The 17,754-nt window shown below is 39.9% G+C and overlaps 1 protein-coding gene across 3 annotated transcripts in view; it reads right to left on the bottom strand.

The window, feature by feature from the left end:
• UACA (uveal autoantigen with coiled-coil domains and ankyrin repeats) overlaps positions 1-16,995 on the bottom strand; it is an 85,809-nt gene extending 68,814 nt beyond the window's left edge. Inside the window, exon 1 of one of the 3 annotated variants that reach the window (XM_019736005.3) lies at positions 16,727-16,995. In XM_019736005.3, the coding sequence (XP_019591564.3) occupies positions 16,727-16,807 (81 nt within the window). In that variant the 5' untranslated portion in view covers positions 16,808-16,995. The remainder of the gene's footprint in view (positions 1-16,726) is intronic. The other 2 variants (XM_088796860.1, XM_074328204.2) reach the window with 2 other exon arrangements.
• Positions 16,996-17,754: the final 759 nt, after the last annotated feature.

Genomic DNA, 17,754 nt, shown 5'->3' with positions numbered 1-17,754 from the left:
GGACGACTGAGGTCCCGGTTTCCTTGGGGTCCCTGTTCCCTGCTAACCAGCCCAGAGTCTCATTCTCAGCTCTTTAAGGCCACAGGCATTCTTTGTGCCACAGGCATTCTTTGTCGCGTGGCCCCGTCCATCCTCAAGCCAGCAACAACATAACAAGTCCTTCCTGCCCTTCAGGACTCCCTGGATTCCCATTCTGCTGCGAGCCAGAGAAAAATCTGCTTTTAAAGGGTTCGGTGATTAGAACAGTTCCACCTGGACAGTTTCCCTTTTGGTTAACCAAGTGATTTGTAACCTTAATTACATCCACCAAATCTCATTTACCACGTAACGTAACATAATCATGGACATGTTATCTCATTATATTGAAAATCCCAAAGATTAGCGTGGGAAATCATGGGGGGGCATTTTTAGAATTCTGCCTATCACACCCCTGCATCACAGGAGAAAATGTATTCTAACTATGGGTTGTACTCAAAAAGTTATCTAGCCACTGAACTAGAAAACTTTAAGGTCCTTTCCAACCCTAAAATGCTATCAGGTTGGTGCAAAAGTAATGGTGGTTTAAAAGGTTAAAAATAATTGCAAAAACCGCCATTACTTTTGCACCAACCTAATATAAATCTATATTTAAACACGTTAAAGAAATAAAATGGAAGGTTATTTTAAAACTTGGAAAGAATATAAAATAATGTGAATTTTAAAATAAGTTAAATCAGAAAGGGAGCTGAACTTTCCCCTAGTTAAGAAAAACACAAAATATCATGTTTTTACAGAACTGTCACCTTTTGGGAGGTCAATTGTCTAGTCACAACCTCTCGTGAAGAAAAGAAAGTGCCATACAGTAGGTGCCAAATAAATATTTGTTGAAGTTACGTAAAAATGTGATAGGCCATAAATATGTTTGTTAGCCTTCAGGAACTTCACCCCCCTGGACAGAGAAGAGAACTCATATTAAAGCTCAGCTACTGATAGGCTAAAAACAATCAACAACCTGCCAACAGGCTGAAACTGACAATTCCAAGGAATGACAGAAGAAAATGAAGGCAAACAATAGAAGTGTTAAGACCACACCAAAAAAAAAAAAAAAAAGAAAGAAAAAAAGGTCTGCCAAATATTAGTGAACTGAATTTTTCTGAATTTTTTTGTCTCGAAGTAATTACAACTTACACAATGGCAAATGCACAAGAAAATACAGCGTCCCTCCACACAAAGCCTAAAACTCGTTCCCAGCAAAATAAGCCAGGATTCTGCCTACTGGTATTAACCAGCAGAAAGAGCACATTGATAGCTGTGAATGATACCATGGAATGAGAAGCTCATAACAGCCATAAATATAAAATACTGACAACAGATTCAACTCTTTATCAAATGCACAAGCGTAATGTTTTCCACAGCTTGCAAAACATTCTTTCCCATTCATTGCTCTCTTCTATGATAAAAATTTAGTGAGGAAAATATGTAGTTTGTCACCTTACAAAGGATTTTTCCATCCCAACTGTGCTGTACTCAGCTAACCAACTCAAAACTCCTTTGTACAAAAACAAAAGTTGTACTCTTCTAATTCTCCCCTCATGCAATCAATATGAAAAGCAATTCAAATTACAATTCAGAACATCTTTTCATTCTACATATAAACAATAAACTTTATTCTTCACCTCATAAGGACGTAAGCAACATTTTCTATATTTTTCGAGCTGATTCAGTACAGTTTCAGGCACATCTAATAAAAACTGTTTTAATGGTTTACGCGCTAGATAACAATCATTGCTTAAATTTCTATTTCTATGGTTCTGCAGCTTCTAAAAGGTTTTCATTCTAAGTACCTAAAATCTCTGGTAGGGTTGAAAGGCAAGTGGTATTATCCCCATCTTACAGGAGGAAGAATTGAAAATTATTGAGATCAAGTGATTTGCACAAGGTCACAGAGCTCTGCAGTAGGAAGAGCCTGGACTCAAATCAGATTCTCTGACATCTTGTCATTCCTGATCTTTTTGCCTATTTTGCTTATTTAAATGGTATTGACACTAAAATGAAAGAAGATACTTTGAAAATTGCATTACATTTTTCCTTCAATTTGTACAGGAAAAAGAAAAGTTTATGTTAAAGAAAAACATATAAATTGGTTTTATAAAAATCCTAATGAAATAAACCAATAAAAACAAAATGGCCATGTATCTAACAGTCTAAATAAAGAATATTTAACAGTAAAATAAAAATTTTGGAGACATTAATAATTTACACACTCATATAAGCCACTGAATATTTAACTTACATGCTCCTCAAAAATGGTATTGTTATATTCTTAAATATAATTCCCCGTGATTTTTAAGTTTAGAGAAAAGGAACTGAAGAAAAATAAACATCAAATAACCTTGAATACACACTGAATTTTTGTTTCCATTCCCTAGGTAACACACTGCCTGGCATATAGTACCTAAAGAGTATCTGCTGACTTTTCAAAATGTACATTCTCCAATTTAAATAGCCAAATAATAATGACTTATTAAGAACTTCAATAAATTATAATTCTTAGCTATAAAGCAAAGCTTTAAAAAAATCGATCCACAACATATCTACTTACTGTGTTTTCCCCCGAAAATCAGACCTCGCTGGACCATCAGCTCTAATGCGTCTTTTGGAGCAAAAATTAATATAAGACCTCGTTTTATTTTACTATAATATAAGACCGGGTCTTGTATAACTTAAGACCCGGTCTTATATTAATTTTTGCTCCAAAAGTCGCATTAGAGCTGATGGTCCAGCGAGGTCTGATTTTCGGGGAAACGCGGTAGCAGCAGAACACTGAAATTGAGCATCTCTCTGAGTGTATTCTGTACACCACTACACAGATGTACATTACCTCAACGGAACAAGGACCCGTGTGGGGGACACAGTCTCCTGACAGCTCCTTCTAAGCTTCCAAATCATTTAATATCAGCCTGTGGCAGGGACACATCCAGCAGTGGGGCTGGAACATGAAGGGAGAACTGAAAGAAGAAAAATGCCCAACAGGAGCTGCAAAGTCCTGGTCCCTGGTTGAACCTAATGTCAGCCCCAGTGGAGTGCAAGTACTCACGGGAGCCTGCAGCCCAGGCCTGCACACGACTCCTCCCACCTGTTCGCCCTAAGGAGCACCTGTTCACTGTGCTCCTTCCCGACAGACGCTCGTCACCGATAATTCCTGTAGCTCAGAGGACCCCTAAGCACCCCCTCTGCTTCCTGTTCTCAGATAGTTTCCTTTCTAAATAAATATGATGATATTTAAGTGTTTTAACGTAAGTCATTCCAAAAGAATATTAAGTTAGTAGGAGTGTTCTATGGATGTGACAAAAATCATTAAGGTAATACACATATTCCTGAAGTTTGAGAGAGAGTGTTATCATGTACAATGTAAGATACAGCAGTCTGAGGAACTGGAAAACATAATTTCTTCCAACTCTGTTTCATCCTCATCAGTCATGTAACGCTTAAGTTTCCTCACCTATAAATACAAGCTACAGTTTAAAATATCACTACTACAATATAGTGTACACAAGAAAGATGTCTTATTCTTAAGTGATGGATGCTGTAGTACTTAAAGGTAAAATATAATGTCTGCACCTTTCCTTCAAAAGGTTCAGTGAACATGTGTGTATTATACATACATACACGAACATATGTAGAGCAAAGGCAGCAGAAAACTAACTTCTGAATACAAGTAGTGAGCAGGTGGATCCCAGTTCACTGTGCTAGTCTTTCTCATGTAATGTATGTTTCAATTTTTCATAATAAAAAGTTGGAGAAAACAAAGTAGTTATCTGCTAAAAATCTGTGACTGTAATGATTATTAGCACAGTAAATTAAACTTCCAAATGTGCTTTTCAACCATCATCAGAACATTGAGCTATTCATCCAAATGGATTATAAGTGCACTTTTCTTTTTTTATTTTTATTAAATGTACTGGGGTGACATTGCTTAGTAAAATTGTATAAGTTTCAAGTGTACAATTCTATAATACATCATCTTTTTATCACATTGTGTGCTCACCACCCAGAGTCAGTTCTCCTTCTATCACCATATATTTGACCCCCTTTACCCTCTTCTACCATTCCCCCTACCCCCTCAGCCTCTGGTAACTACTAAGCTGTTGTCTGTATTGACAGGCAACAGCAGTTGCTTTCAGTTTTATATCCCACATATGAGTGAAATCATATGGTTCTTAACTTTTCCATCTGACTTATCTCAGTAACTTAGCATAATAATCTTAAGATCCATCCATGTTGTCACAAATGGCACTATTTCATCTTTTCTTATGGCAGAAGAGTATTCCATTGTATATAAGTACCACATCTTCTTTATCCAATCATCTACTGAAGGACACTGGTTGTTTTCATGTCTTGGCCACCATGAAAAATGCTGCAATGAACATAGGGGTACATATATCTTTAAAGATAAATGTTTTCAGATTTTTTTGGTAGATACCCAGAAGAGGGATTGCTGGGTTGTATGGTAATTATATTCTTAATTTTTTGAAGAACCTCCATACTGTTTTCCATAGTGGCTCTACCAATTTACATTCCCACCAACAATGCACGAGGGTTCCCTTTTCTCCACATCCTCGCCAACACTTATTATTACTTTTCTTGTTGATAACAGCCATTCTGACAAGTGTGAGGTGGTATCTCATTGTGGTTTTGATTTGCATTTCCCTAATAGCGGAAGTTGACTATCTTTTCATATATCTGTTGGCAGTTGTATGCCTTCTTGGGAGAAGTGTATGTTCAGGACCTCTGCCAATTTTTTCATGGCTTGTTTATTTTTTGTTGTTGAATGTATGAGTTATTTATATATTTTGGATATTAGCCCCTTATCAGAGGCATTGTTTGCAAATATCTTCTCCCATTCTGTTGGCTGCCTCTTTGTTTTGTTGATGGTTTCTTTTGCTGTGCAGAGGCTTTTTAGTTTGATACAGTCTCATTCATTTATTTTGCTTTTACTTCTTTTGCCTTTGAGGTCAAATTCATAAAATCCTCTGAACCCAAGGTCCATAAGTTCAGTACCTATGCTTTCTTTAATGCAATTTATTGTTTCAAGTCTTATATTTTGGTCTTTGATCCATTTTGATATGCAGATGACATGATTCTTTATAAAGAAAACCCTAAAGACTCCACCAAAAAACTGTTCAAAACAATAAACAAATACAGTGAAGTTGCAGAATACAAAATCAGCATACAAAAGTCCACTGCATTCCTATATACCAACAATGAAATTTCAGAAAAATGAAAAAACAAACAAAAATTCCTTTTTCAATTGCAACAAAAAGAGTAAAATACTGGGGGCCGTGGTGGCTCAGGCGGTTAGAGCTCCATGCTCCTAACTCTGAGGGCTGCCGGTTCGATTCCCACATGGGCCAATGGGCTCTCAACCACAAGGTCGCCAGTTCAATTCCTCGAGCCCCGAAAGGGATGGTGGGCTCCGCCCCCTGCAACTAAGACTGAACACGGCACCTTGAGCTGAGCTCAGCGAGCTCCCGGATGGCTCAGTTGGTTGGAGCACATCCTCTTAACCACAAGGTTGCCAGTTCGACTCCCGCAAGGGATGGTGGGCTGCGCCCCCTGCAACTAGCAACAGCAACTGGACCTAGAGCTGAGCTGCACCCTCTACAACTAAGACTGAAAGGACAACAACTTGAAGCTAAACAGCACCCTCTACAACTAAGATTCAAAGGACAACTTGACTTGGAAAAAGAAAGTCCTGGAAGTACACACTCTTCCCCAATAAAGTCCTGTTCCCCTTCCCCAATAAAATCTTAAAAAAAAAGAAAAAAAAGTAAAATACTTAGGAAGAAACTTAACAAAGGATGTGAGGGACCTACACACTGAAAAACACAGTATTATTAAAAGAAACTGAAGAAGACACAAAGAAATGGAAAGGTATTCTGTGTTCATGGATTGGAAGAATCAGCATAGTTAAAATGGCCATATTACCCAACACAATATACAGATTCAATGCAATCCCCATCAAAATCCCAATGGCAGTTTTTAAAGAAATAGAACAAAAAATATCATCAGATTTGTATGGAGTCACAAAAGACCCCAAATAGCCAAAGCAATCCTGAGAAAAAATAACAAGGCCAGAGTATCACACTCCCTGACTTCAAATTATACTGCAAAGCAACAATAATCAAAACAGCATGGTATTGGCTGAAAAACAGACACACAGACCAATGGAACAGAATTGAGAACCCAGAAATAAACACACACGGGGGCAGATAAATTTCAACAAAGGAGCAAAAAACATATAGTGGAGAAAACAAAGCCTCCTCAAAAGCCTCTTCACAAACTGGGAAAATTGGAAAGCCATGTGCCAAAAAATGAAATTAGACGATCACTGTACAAGCAGCAACTTACTGCTGGTGTATGTACAGGAAATGGAGACAGCGCTCTCGCTCTCTCACTCAGATGGGAATTACCTCCTGTCAGGACTGCGCCGTCCATACACGACATCAAGCCCAGGCCGCAGTGGGAGTCACTCAGGGCTAGCAGGCAAGGGCTGTGACAACTTGTCTGCTGACTGTGTGTGACTGTCAGTCACAGCTTCTCCGGGTCTCAGGTGACCCACGTTTCTCTAACACGTGCCCTCCTCTCCATGGCTCCAGCATTGTCATGATTCAGGCCCTCACTAATTTTTGCCTCTACTATTGCAGCAGCCTCGTAAACAATCAACCCACCTCCAGGCCTGACCCAGTCAAATCCATCCTGAACGGAGCTGTCATAGTAACACACCTAATCGAACACATCCGATTATGTGATTCTTCACTTCTGGATACATAGGACGAAGTCCAACACTCTTAAGACAGATGCTAAGCCCTCCCCAAGTTTAGTCCCAACCTCCCATCCTGCCTCATTCCCATCCAATCCTCTTGCTTATTATTCTAGGATCCACAGAAACCGAGCTGACAATCCAACTGCTCCCTCCCTCCCCCAGCTCTGTGCCATTTCTCAGCTGCAAGCCCTTGTTCTTTCGGTTCCCTCCCAACGGAACTGCACCCTTTCCTGGATCACTCCTACCCACTTCTCATCAGCCTCAGATTAAGACACTCGCCCTGCAGACTGGTGGTTGCCAGGGGCTGGAGGAAGGGGAGCTGGGAAGCAACTGCTTAATGGGCACAGCTTCCTTGTGGGGTGACGAAAATGTTTTGGAACTAGACAGAGATGGTGGTTACACAGCAGTGTGACTATACTATGTGCCACTGAATTGCTCACTTTCAAATGATTAATTTTATATGAATCTCACCTCAATTAAAAAAAAAAAAAAAAGAAAGCAGCAACAGCTCATCCAGCAAAAACACCTTCACGGACCCGTGAGTGGCAGACTCAGTCCGCACCTGCACGTTCCTGTCCCAGCAGCTGCTGCCTTAGCTTTCAGAGCTCGCCCACAGACTCTGCGTCTCTTCCCGGCCTTGTCGTCTCATGCCCTGGTGCTCACTAAGCCTAGGCCCTCAAGAAATGTTTTTTTTAAATAAATGAAAAACAGAGCTCCCACTTACCTCCCTTGGGGCAGGAGGCTAGAGCAGATGCTCTTTGGAGGCTCCAGGTGACATACAAGCCCAAGACGGCACATAGTAATTGAAAAGGAAAAGATCGGGAAAGACTGCTGTTCATCTGGTCATAAAGGACAAAAATGAGATGACTTCCGGTGAGGCTTTTCAGTCAGCAATAATAAGATCACATTTATTGAGTTCTTAACTACTTCCCCATTTTCCAAATGGGGAAACAAATATATTGAAGAAACTTGCCTAAGGTCACAAAGCTGGTTACTGGGAGCTGCAAAATTCAAACCCACAGTCGCCTAGTCTGCGGAGCTTGACCCTGTCACACCACACGTTACTCCCCTGCCCTTTCATACGCCCCGAGAGCTAGGAACGCACGTTCTTTGGCCCACAATTTGCTTTTTCTAAGGCTGAGAAAATACTCCTTTTTCCACATTTGTCCACTTCTGTATTGCTATGAATGCTGTTTATATCATAAAATGTTTTTTAAAATATAAAATGTTAATTTTTTAAAAAAGAGATGAGTCATAAAAAAGATCTCCCACTTAGAAACATGAAATTGGCAAGAGACTGTGGGCTATTCCTCGCTCAGCTGAACAGATGGGAGTGAGCTGGCGGCCTCACTGGAACCACGCCCACAAGGCTTCCCCACTGGAGACTCGGTTCCATAGCACCCCAACCTTTGCACAGGGTAAGTACCCTGCAGGTGACAAAACCATGGAATAACACAAGCAAGCTGGAAGAATTATTACACACCCGCCTGTTTTAGTTCAGACAGTACGATGTGTATGTCCTTCCCCATCTTTCCACTCTCTTTAATAATGTCACAATCTGGTAAGAAAAACACTAACCGAAATTCTTTGTGAGATACAGAGATAGAGATAGAGATATTTGTGCACCTGAAAGGGTAAACCTTACTACAGAAGTAATGTTAAACTTTGACAACATATCAAAAGGTCAATATTAAAAACATATCACCCCACAAAAAAAGTGTATACCCCTGTAGACACACACACACACACACACACACACACACACACACACACACACACACACACACACACACACACCCTCCCTCCCTCCCAATTAAGCCAATAATTTGTAGATTTGGATTTTCAGGACTTACTTCACCTAAATATCTTCCTAAAAATCTAAAACCCAAGATGATATACTGGGAGAACAGACACATACACAGAAAAACAAAAAGGCAAAAGGGATAATAATATGACAAATTATGTAGAATTCAAGACAAATGTTAGCATGGGACAAATCAGAGACTTTTATACAGCTAGTTACACCGCTAGTTAAATGACCACAAAGTAGCCATAACCTCAATGTTTCAACTATCATGAAATTAAGCACATCAAACAAAAACTATCTGAAATATAAGGGAAGGTCACAGAACACAACTATAGGGAGAGATACACACTGCTCTCTAATCTACAATTGGCCAAATAGCAAAACTAAAGATGTCAAGCTCTTAAAGATCAATATGAACGAGGCCCCCCAATCCAATAGAAAAAACGGTCAAAAAACAAGAACAGATAATATCAAAACCAAGAAGTGAAAGTGGTAATACGCACAGAAATAGGTTCACAGTCCTTAGAAATCAAAACCACATATTAAAGCAATAATCTTTTCTATCAGGTTGACAAAGACATTTTAAATAGTAGTATCCTTTATTTTAAGGGTGTAGAGAACACAACAATTTTACACACATCTGGAATGAACACAAATTGGTCTTCAGACTTAACAATAAAAGGCTTTCCTTCCCCCCAAATACCCCTCCCTCCAATTTTTTTGGTGTATGGCTTAAAGTATAAACCCTATAGCTTTAAACTTTAAATTATATTAGTTTGCAGTGGTTAAGGAATGGGATCCAGTCAGCCAATGTGGCTCCCCACTTATTAGCTATGGCACCTGGGCAAGTAAATGATTTAACTTCATCTGTAAAATGATGGCAATAGTATCCAGTTCTTAGGGGTGCTGTGAGCATTAAGTTAATGTAAAGCACTTAAAACAATGTCTGAGGCATGTATGTTCAATAAATATTGGCTATAGGCACTGGGATTTCGTATCAGTAATTTCTCTATACATATGTAATATCATTTACTGTGGCGTCAAGGTAATTAAATGCTAACTGAAAAACAACCACGCAGTGTGGAATCTTTAAAAAGAGCATAAGCAGGGGACTGTGGCATGGGGAATAACATGAAGGGTGACTTGTTTTATCCTTTAGCTTCAACTACATTTTGTTTTCTGCAATGAACCTGTATGACTTTTATGAGGAAGAGAAAGGTTTTTAAAACAAGATAGCCATTTATCCTAACTGGCTCAGTCATACACAACTCTTTCTCAAGGGCACTTGCCAGGTCTGATTCAATTACATAATTAGAGCTCATCTCATCCCATCATTTGTCAGAGCTTCAGTCACTCAACTCTATCAGTTCGTCTTTTGCATATTGTCTTGGAGACGACAACACTTCCAAACAAATTAGTCACTCTCAGTAACATGTAGGATTCCTGATAATAAAGAGTCCAACAGACTGTTTGTGACTACAAACACGTGAATTTATTCTTGTGTTTTTGTGCTACACTTTTTAGCCTAGAAGAGAAAAGCAAAACAAACTTTTAATTGTTTTATGATTTAGGAAAATGAGGGAATACTCATATACTATCCTACCATTCCATTCATAATTTCAGGAAGTGCATTTCAACCACCCGTTTTTAGGCAAATTCCCTAGAGAACTCAATTTGACTTCCCTTGGATGAAAACGCTCACGCAGGTGGAAATTTTCAACAATTTCCTATATATCCCTTAGGTGTCAGGACAGACAAACATTTGCATAATCTGTAACAAGACAGTAAAGGCTTCCATGTGATAGAGATGAAAGAATACATGGGTCAACAATGTTTAAATCTAACATCCTTGATCTAGATTTCCTCACCAAGGATACAACTGCAAGTTAAACAGGGCTGATGAGAACAAAATTTTGCTGCCTATCAACTAATTCTGGTGGGAAAGGGAAAAGGAGGATGAATTTGTTAACTCACGAATAGAATAATTTCTGAAGATGAAAGTTCACAGCTCCAGTGAGAAATCTCTCTAAACAATGGTTTAAATTTGTCAAGGAATTCAAACTTTTAATTCAAGTTAAAAAACAAAAAAAGAAACCTTCCTTTGACTATATCCCCTAAGGTGCCCTCCCCAACTGCTTACTTTCACTTGTCTGCACCACCCCTACCATAACACCCAACCAAGTTCATTCCCAAACGTGGTGCTCTCTCCGTGGGTCATGTCACGTCATAGATCCACACCACTGCACTCGCTGTGATTTTGCTTGGAAAGCCCTGCAAGCTGTCTTTCTGCTCAGGCTTTGCCTTTCTTTTTCCCTTACCCCACCCTACACACCCATGCTCCGACAGCAATTTATATGCACCTCTATGATGGCTCTTAACATACTGTATTGTTGTTATTTTATGTCTAGCTCTTAAAAATTTTTTTCATTAAAAACAGATTTGATGAGTGATATGATGGATGTTAATCTTCAAATTATTTAAGCCTATGACTTGATCTCTCTTATAGAAATTTCAGAACATATACAAAATACAACAGTAGCACAAAAGTAAATAATGGTATCATGACCTACCCAGCTACAATGAACTCAGGGCCAATTCTATTTTAACTATACTCCCCACTCACTTCTCCCACCCACCTATCACAGATTATTCTGAAGCCAATTCCAGACTTCATACCATTTCAACTGTAAATAGTATACTTCTAAATGTTTCTCTGAAAAGCAAAAACTTTATATAAACATACGCACATTACTACCATCGTCACATTTAAATCTTTTAAAATAATAATTCTTTAATATCACCATGTATCCAGTTAGTGCTTACATTTCCTAAATTACCTTATAAACTTTCATTTTTTACAGTTATTTAATCAGGGTCTAAATGAAGCCTACCATTACAATTGGTTAATATCTTTCCTAAATCTTTTTAAGGAGGGCACAGCTCACAGTGGCCCATGCGGGGATCAAACTGGCACCCTTGGTGTTATTAACATCATGCTCTAAGCAACTGAGCTAACCGGCCACCCTCTAAATCTCTTTTAATCTCTAGATTTGTCCTCCATTTTTTTCTCCTTCTTATAATTATTTTGGAAGAAATCAGGCCATTTGTTCTATAGTTTCCCACGATCAGAATTTTGCTCATTGCATGCCCACATTCCTATGTCTCCTGAATGTTCTGTGAAATGGTTTTTAGATCTAGAGGCTTGTCATATTCGGTTTGCTTGTTCAGACAAGACTGTTAATAGTAATGAAGATTTCCATCAGGAAATAAATGAGATCTGATTGTCTTTCTTTCTTAGAATGATATTCACTGTCTAGACTCCAGATCCATTAATTCATGAGGAGCTGCAAAATTGTGACATACTAATTCTATCATCCCATCTTCATCTATTAGCTAGGATAAAATAGTTTTCATACAAGAGAAACTTCCCTTTATCGAATATTTGATTACCCTGAGAAAAAGCATGATGTTTCATTCGTTTCTTGATTTTCTGGATCTTCAAAGAATACATCAGTTACCTAACATCCCCCAAAAGTGACAAATTTCTTTCTTTTTTTTTTTTTTGTAATCATTATATGAACTCATAGATTTAAAGATTTCTGGCTACTGCTGTATTATCCTTACTGGTGACCACACTGTCCCATCATTGGTCAGCTGGGAGCTGCTGCAAGCTGGCTCCCGAGTCCGACTTCCTGCGAGCCTCCTTGCTTTCTAGCGTGACAATGGATTCCAGGCTCATCTTGCACATTTTCGGCTCCCAATTTAGAAGTATCCATTTCTTCAAAGATGACCTTATAATTAATTCATTCTTAGGCCACTTATGCGTTCCCTAAATGTTTTTCAAACTATTAATAAATAAGGCCACTGCTGAGCAAACTTAAAATTGAATAATTTTCAATTTGAAACCTGTGCAGAGGCACAATGGCTAACGACATACAATCACTACTCCACTCTTAGTAAAAGAAGTGATTAAAATCCTTGACTACTCGTCATTTAAGTTCTAGGACTCATTATATAGCAAAAGACAAAAACTGAGCAATTCAAATGAGCACCAGGACCTGAGCAAAACTGCGGCTGGGTTGAAATCCGAAAGCATAAAAAGAGGGCCCCTCTACTGTGATCTTCCTTCAAGAACCACAAGAAATACAATGCAGGGATAACCCTAGGAAACAATCTGAACACAGTTTTTATTCAAGTAGGCATTTTTAATTAAAGGTTGGCATCTTTCATGAAAATGAGTAAAGAGTGCTCAATTCGGTATCATGAGCTTAAACTAAACATAACAATTTATGACCTTAATTATTCACATTACCCCCAAATCATTGTTATAATAACAATAAAACATTAACATCTTTTCAAACACACCCATATCCCTGAGTGGAAAACACCAAGATCTCATTCAAAAAATCACAACTAAAACAAAATCATATTTAATCTTTTATGCTTTCTAATAATCTCAAACCTTTGTTCTTAGTGGGAATCACAAGAAGTTTTTCTGAAGATTTTTTGCAGTTGCTATACCTGTAACTCTAAATTCTTTTAGAAATACCAATATTTTCTCAGAGTACTGAGACATTAATAAGGTGCTTTAGAACACATTCAGTTGCTGATTTGTAAAATTCATTGCCCCATTTTAAGAGTACCCTAGAGAAAGGGCAGCAAAAGTAATCACTGCAGAACATCCCAGGTCAGAGATGACTTTAAAGCAAGAATTTACTCAGCTACAAATGTTGAGCACAGGTACAGTTCAAAGGGGAACTCCCTTCCCAAATGTCTGCAGACAATACTGGCTTGCAGTGCTACCACCAGTTCTGGAATTATAGTCCCTTCATTTTAATTACTCACATTTCCTAATCTGAAGTAGGTGAAACTGGAATAAGCCTATTCTCACTGTATAATTATACACGTAATTGTACATGTAATCGACTAGATCTAAAACAGCATTTATAGTCATTTAATTATCTCAGAAATCTGAAGCTCCAATTTAATAATTAATATAGCTATTAACTATTAAATATATATAATATATAATTACATAATTAACTATAATTAAATAATATAATATATAAATAAATTAAATACACATTTAATTAATAAATTAAAAATAAATATAACAAAAATTGTCTTATTTTATGATTAAAAGATGCAGCTATCTCCAGACTTAGTAAGAAAATTTCAAACGTGTTTTACCCACAATTTGCAATTGTGAACTATTTATTTCTATGTGTATAAACACATATCCACTTAGTAAGCTCTAAACTCATTGGTGTATTTATAACTATGGTATTATTCAAAATATTTTAAATGATGTTTTTTCTGCACATAATCTGCATATAATTATAATTTAGCATGTTAAACTAATATGTTTCACATACTATAACATCATAAAAATTCATATACCTCAGTCAATTTCTAATTTGTCTCCAGATAAAAAGCTTAAATAAATACAATTTATGAAATAGACATTCAAAAAAAATTTTCCCCCAAATCAAAGTTGTGAAAACAAATTGTGATCATTTCCATGACAATTAAATGAACACTTTAAGATTCAAATTAGGTAGCCAAGGAGGGAAAGGGGGCAGAAAAAAGAAACCAAGATGTATACCTCTTACTTTACATCAGGATAATTCTATATGGATCAAAGATTTAAAAATGGAGAAAAAGAAAAAACAACTAAAAGAAACTAGGGGGACTTTTTTTTTTTTTTTTTGCATAATGGAAAGGCCAAGATATAATGTAAACCTAAACGTCACAAAATAAACAAGGTGATAAATTCAACTGTATAAAAATAACCACTTTCTGCATAGCGAAAGCCACCATAAACAAAGTCATGACAAATAACCGATTAATGAAAAACATTATCTATAGTAAAAGGGCTAACTTCCCTGATACATATACAAATAAATAGGAAACAATCAACAACTCAACAGAAAAATGGAAAGGACAAATTGCTCACAAACACATGCAACAGACTCTTAAAACTATGAAAAGATGCTCAACTTCACTCATAATAAGAGAAATACAAATTTAAAACATCCTGAGATACCACATTTACCATCAGGCTCGCAAAGATCAAAACACCTACAGATTTTAAATCAGACTTTAAACAAAAGCATGAAAAAAAAATTTCTCACACATTGGGTACATGACGCATGAAAGGAAATTTAACAACATTCTACAAAATTACAAATGCATGTATCCTTTAACCCAGCAATTTCACTTTTAGGAACTGATCCTACAAATGTTCATACACACTCTTGAAATACATACAGGCTTATTCATTACAGCACCGTATTTTATAGCAAAAGACTCGAAGAGGGATGCGCTGAGTAGGCCTAGACATTTACAGCCAAAAAAAAAAAAAAAAAAAGACATGGGACAGTGAGTACAGTATGCTACCACTTCTATAAAGAATATATAGAAATATTTGCTCGTATTTGCTAAACTTTCTCTGGAGGGACATGCAAGTAACTGATTACTCCAGTGACCTCTGAGGCAAGGGGACAGGGTAGCTGAAGGGTACGGTTAGGGAAGGACTATTTGTGGTAAATATTTTTGTTCCTTTCAAATCTTAAGCCACGTGTGGTTTATAGATTGAAAAGCAGAAGGAACCCATTCCTCCTGCACATTTATTTTATTCTGTCAATGCTTGGTTTGGTTTTATTAGTCATCACTCCTTTATTTTCCTTTAATACTTTACAAAACGTATTCTAATATTTAACTTACACTGAAAGATGTTCACTTTTTCTAAGCACATAGGTTCTATTTTTTTATACCAGGTATTTCTCTTTATTTTTATGCCATTATTTTGAGAAAAATAATAAAATGCTCAGTTTGGCAAGTGCTAAAGATCAAAGATCAGAAAGATGCATTTCACGTTCCATATATATAAAATGCAAACTGGCGTCTGATAATACACAATTTCCTTTAAGTCCAAGAAAAAACATCCCAGAAATAGGTGGAGAGAAAGGCACAATTCTGAAATAACTCAAAAGCAAAAGCAGATTAATTCATATTCTCATAAAAAGCATATAATCATTTGGTAAAATCTATGTAAAAGTATAGAGGTCCGTTTTAATTACTCTAAATGGGCAACTAGGCAGCCCGAACATTACATTTCTTTTACGTTTCTGACTCTTGCAGACTTTTTGAATAACGTTTATTTCAATAATATAGAATTTTGATGATATGGCCATTCCTCTAATTTGCCAAATTATCTAAATCCCAACATCTGCAGTCAGGCTGTTTCTCAAGATTTCTGTTCTCCTGCCAACTAGAGAGAGGCCCTGAGTACTTCTCAGCGTGCACACTGAGGGCGCGCTGCACATCAACACCGAATGGAGAGGTCTGTCCCACTAGTGAGACTTGATCCTGTGATACGGGCCTGTCCCACAGGTGAGACTTACGCGGCCCAACAGGACAACCACCTTCCCAATTTCACCACCACTTCCAGGACCACCCACCCATTTGGGGTTCTGCCTTTAAAACTATGCCCGATTCCATCTGCCTCACTCAGAAATCAAACTTTCCTAGTGACAGGGAGTCAGCGGCCAGCACAGGGCGTCCACCCAGCCCCGTAACGCCCAGCGCTCCGAGTCTCGGACTCACAGGAGGTCCGGAGTCCCCGCCGGGTGGCTCCGGGTCCGCTGTCCTGCCCACCTGGATGCCTGCGGGGCGCGAAGCCCCTGCCCGGCCCGCAGCCCCGGGGACGGAAGGGCGCCCCTCGGCCCCCGCGGAGCCGGGCGGGAACAGAGCAAGAGTGGGGAGCAGGGCAAGCCCCGGGGTTCGCCGGGGAAGGGCCGGGGGTTGGAGACAACCCAGAAACACCGGACTGAGGAGGAGGGTGCGATCTGATTCCGAAGCAGTAGGAGCTGGGAGACCTGGACGAGAGGGGCCAGGAAAGGGCCCGGAGAGGCTCGGGGGCAGCGGCGAGGAGGGTCCCCAGGGTCTCCCGGCCAACGCGGAGCGCCCGCCGGAGGGAGGAGTCGCCGGGGCCGACGGAGCCGGGCGCGCCGAGGGAAAGCCGAGGAACGGGCGCGCGCTTCCGAGCCAGAGAGGACTCCGCGGGAGGGGAGCGCAGGGAGCCCGGAACGCGCACGGGCCGCGGGACTCACCGCGCTGGCGGCGGCGGCGGCGCCGGACGACGCCGAGCCGGGCGCGTCCTGCCTCCTCAGGCGGGACTTGAGGCTCTTCATGGTTAACTCTGGGCAGTCCCGATCCTGCCGGACGCGACGCGCCTGCCCCGCGCGCGAACCTCAAAGTCTGCGGACTGCGAGCGCGCGGGGAGGAGCAGACGGCTGCGCAGGCGACCGCGGCCCCACCTGCCACCTGGTGGCCCCCAGCGGCCGATGGCTTGGGGCCTGCGGCGGGGCGCCCCCACCCTGGCAGCCAATACGGCCGCGGCCCGGGCGGGGGCGGGGTCGGACTCGGCCAATCGGAATCCGGGAAGGGGGAGGGACTTCCCTTTCTAACTTAATAACACTCTTCCTCTCCCTGCTGGAGGAAAAGTTTGGAACTTCTGGGCGAGCGGCGGAGGTGGGCGGCCAGCGGCATGGAAAGACGCCAGAGCCAGGCTCCAAACCACCGGCACCCGCCTACCTGGATGGTGGAGCCTCAGGTCTGCAGAGAGCACGGGGTCCAGCCTACGCCAGCTTTCGTCTTCCAGGACTCCCTTCCTCTTCCCACCCACGTGCTCCTTCCCAAGTAAAGTTGCCTTCCTGCCACCTGGTCCCAGAGAGGACTCCAGGTTACCTCCACACACACTGGCTTTCAAGAGCCACTTCCCTTGCATCTGCTGATGTTTTACTACACAAATCCCTGTACGAGAAACAACCACATATATCAATAACTCCAGAAACAAACAGCCTGTAGGAATAATAAGGTGCTGGTTGTACAGAAGAACGAAGACTTAAGAACAGACTTTGAAAGATCTTATAGTAAATCAAAGCACAGGTTAGGTGCTCAATAATTATTTCTTGAATCAAAAACCCACTGTTTTGGAGGAAAAGAGATGGAATGGGGGGACTGGGGTTGCCTTCAATAAAAAAAAGACCCACATGGCCAAAGTGATATGAGAAGCTGTCAAAGAGACAAATACTATGTCCTTTACTTCCAAAAGTTTTTGTTTCTTGTAGAAATATTA

Source organism: Rhinolophus sinicus, chromosome 3 (assembly GCF_057876585.1).
Source record: "Rhinolophus sinicus isolate RSI-liver-muscle chromosome 3, RSI-T2T, whole genome shotgun sequence".
Taxonomy (NCBI): Eukaryota; Metazoa; Chordata; class Mammalia; order Chiroptera; family Rhinolophidae; genus Rhinolophus; species Rhinolophus sinicus.
Note: the sequence above shows the minus strand (reverse complement) of the source record. Positions and strands in the feature narration are given on the sequence as shown.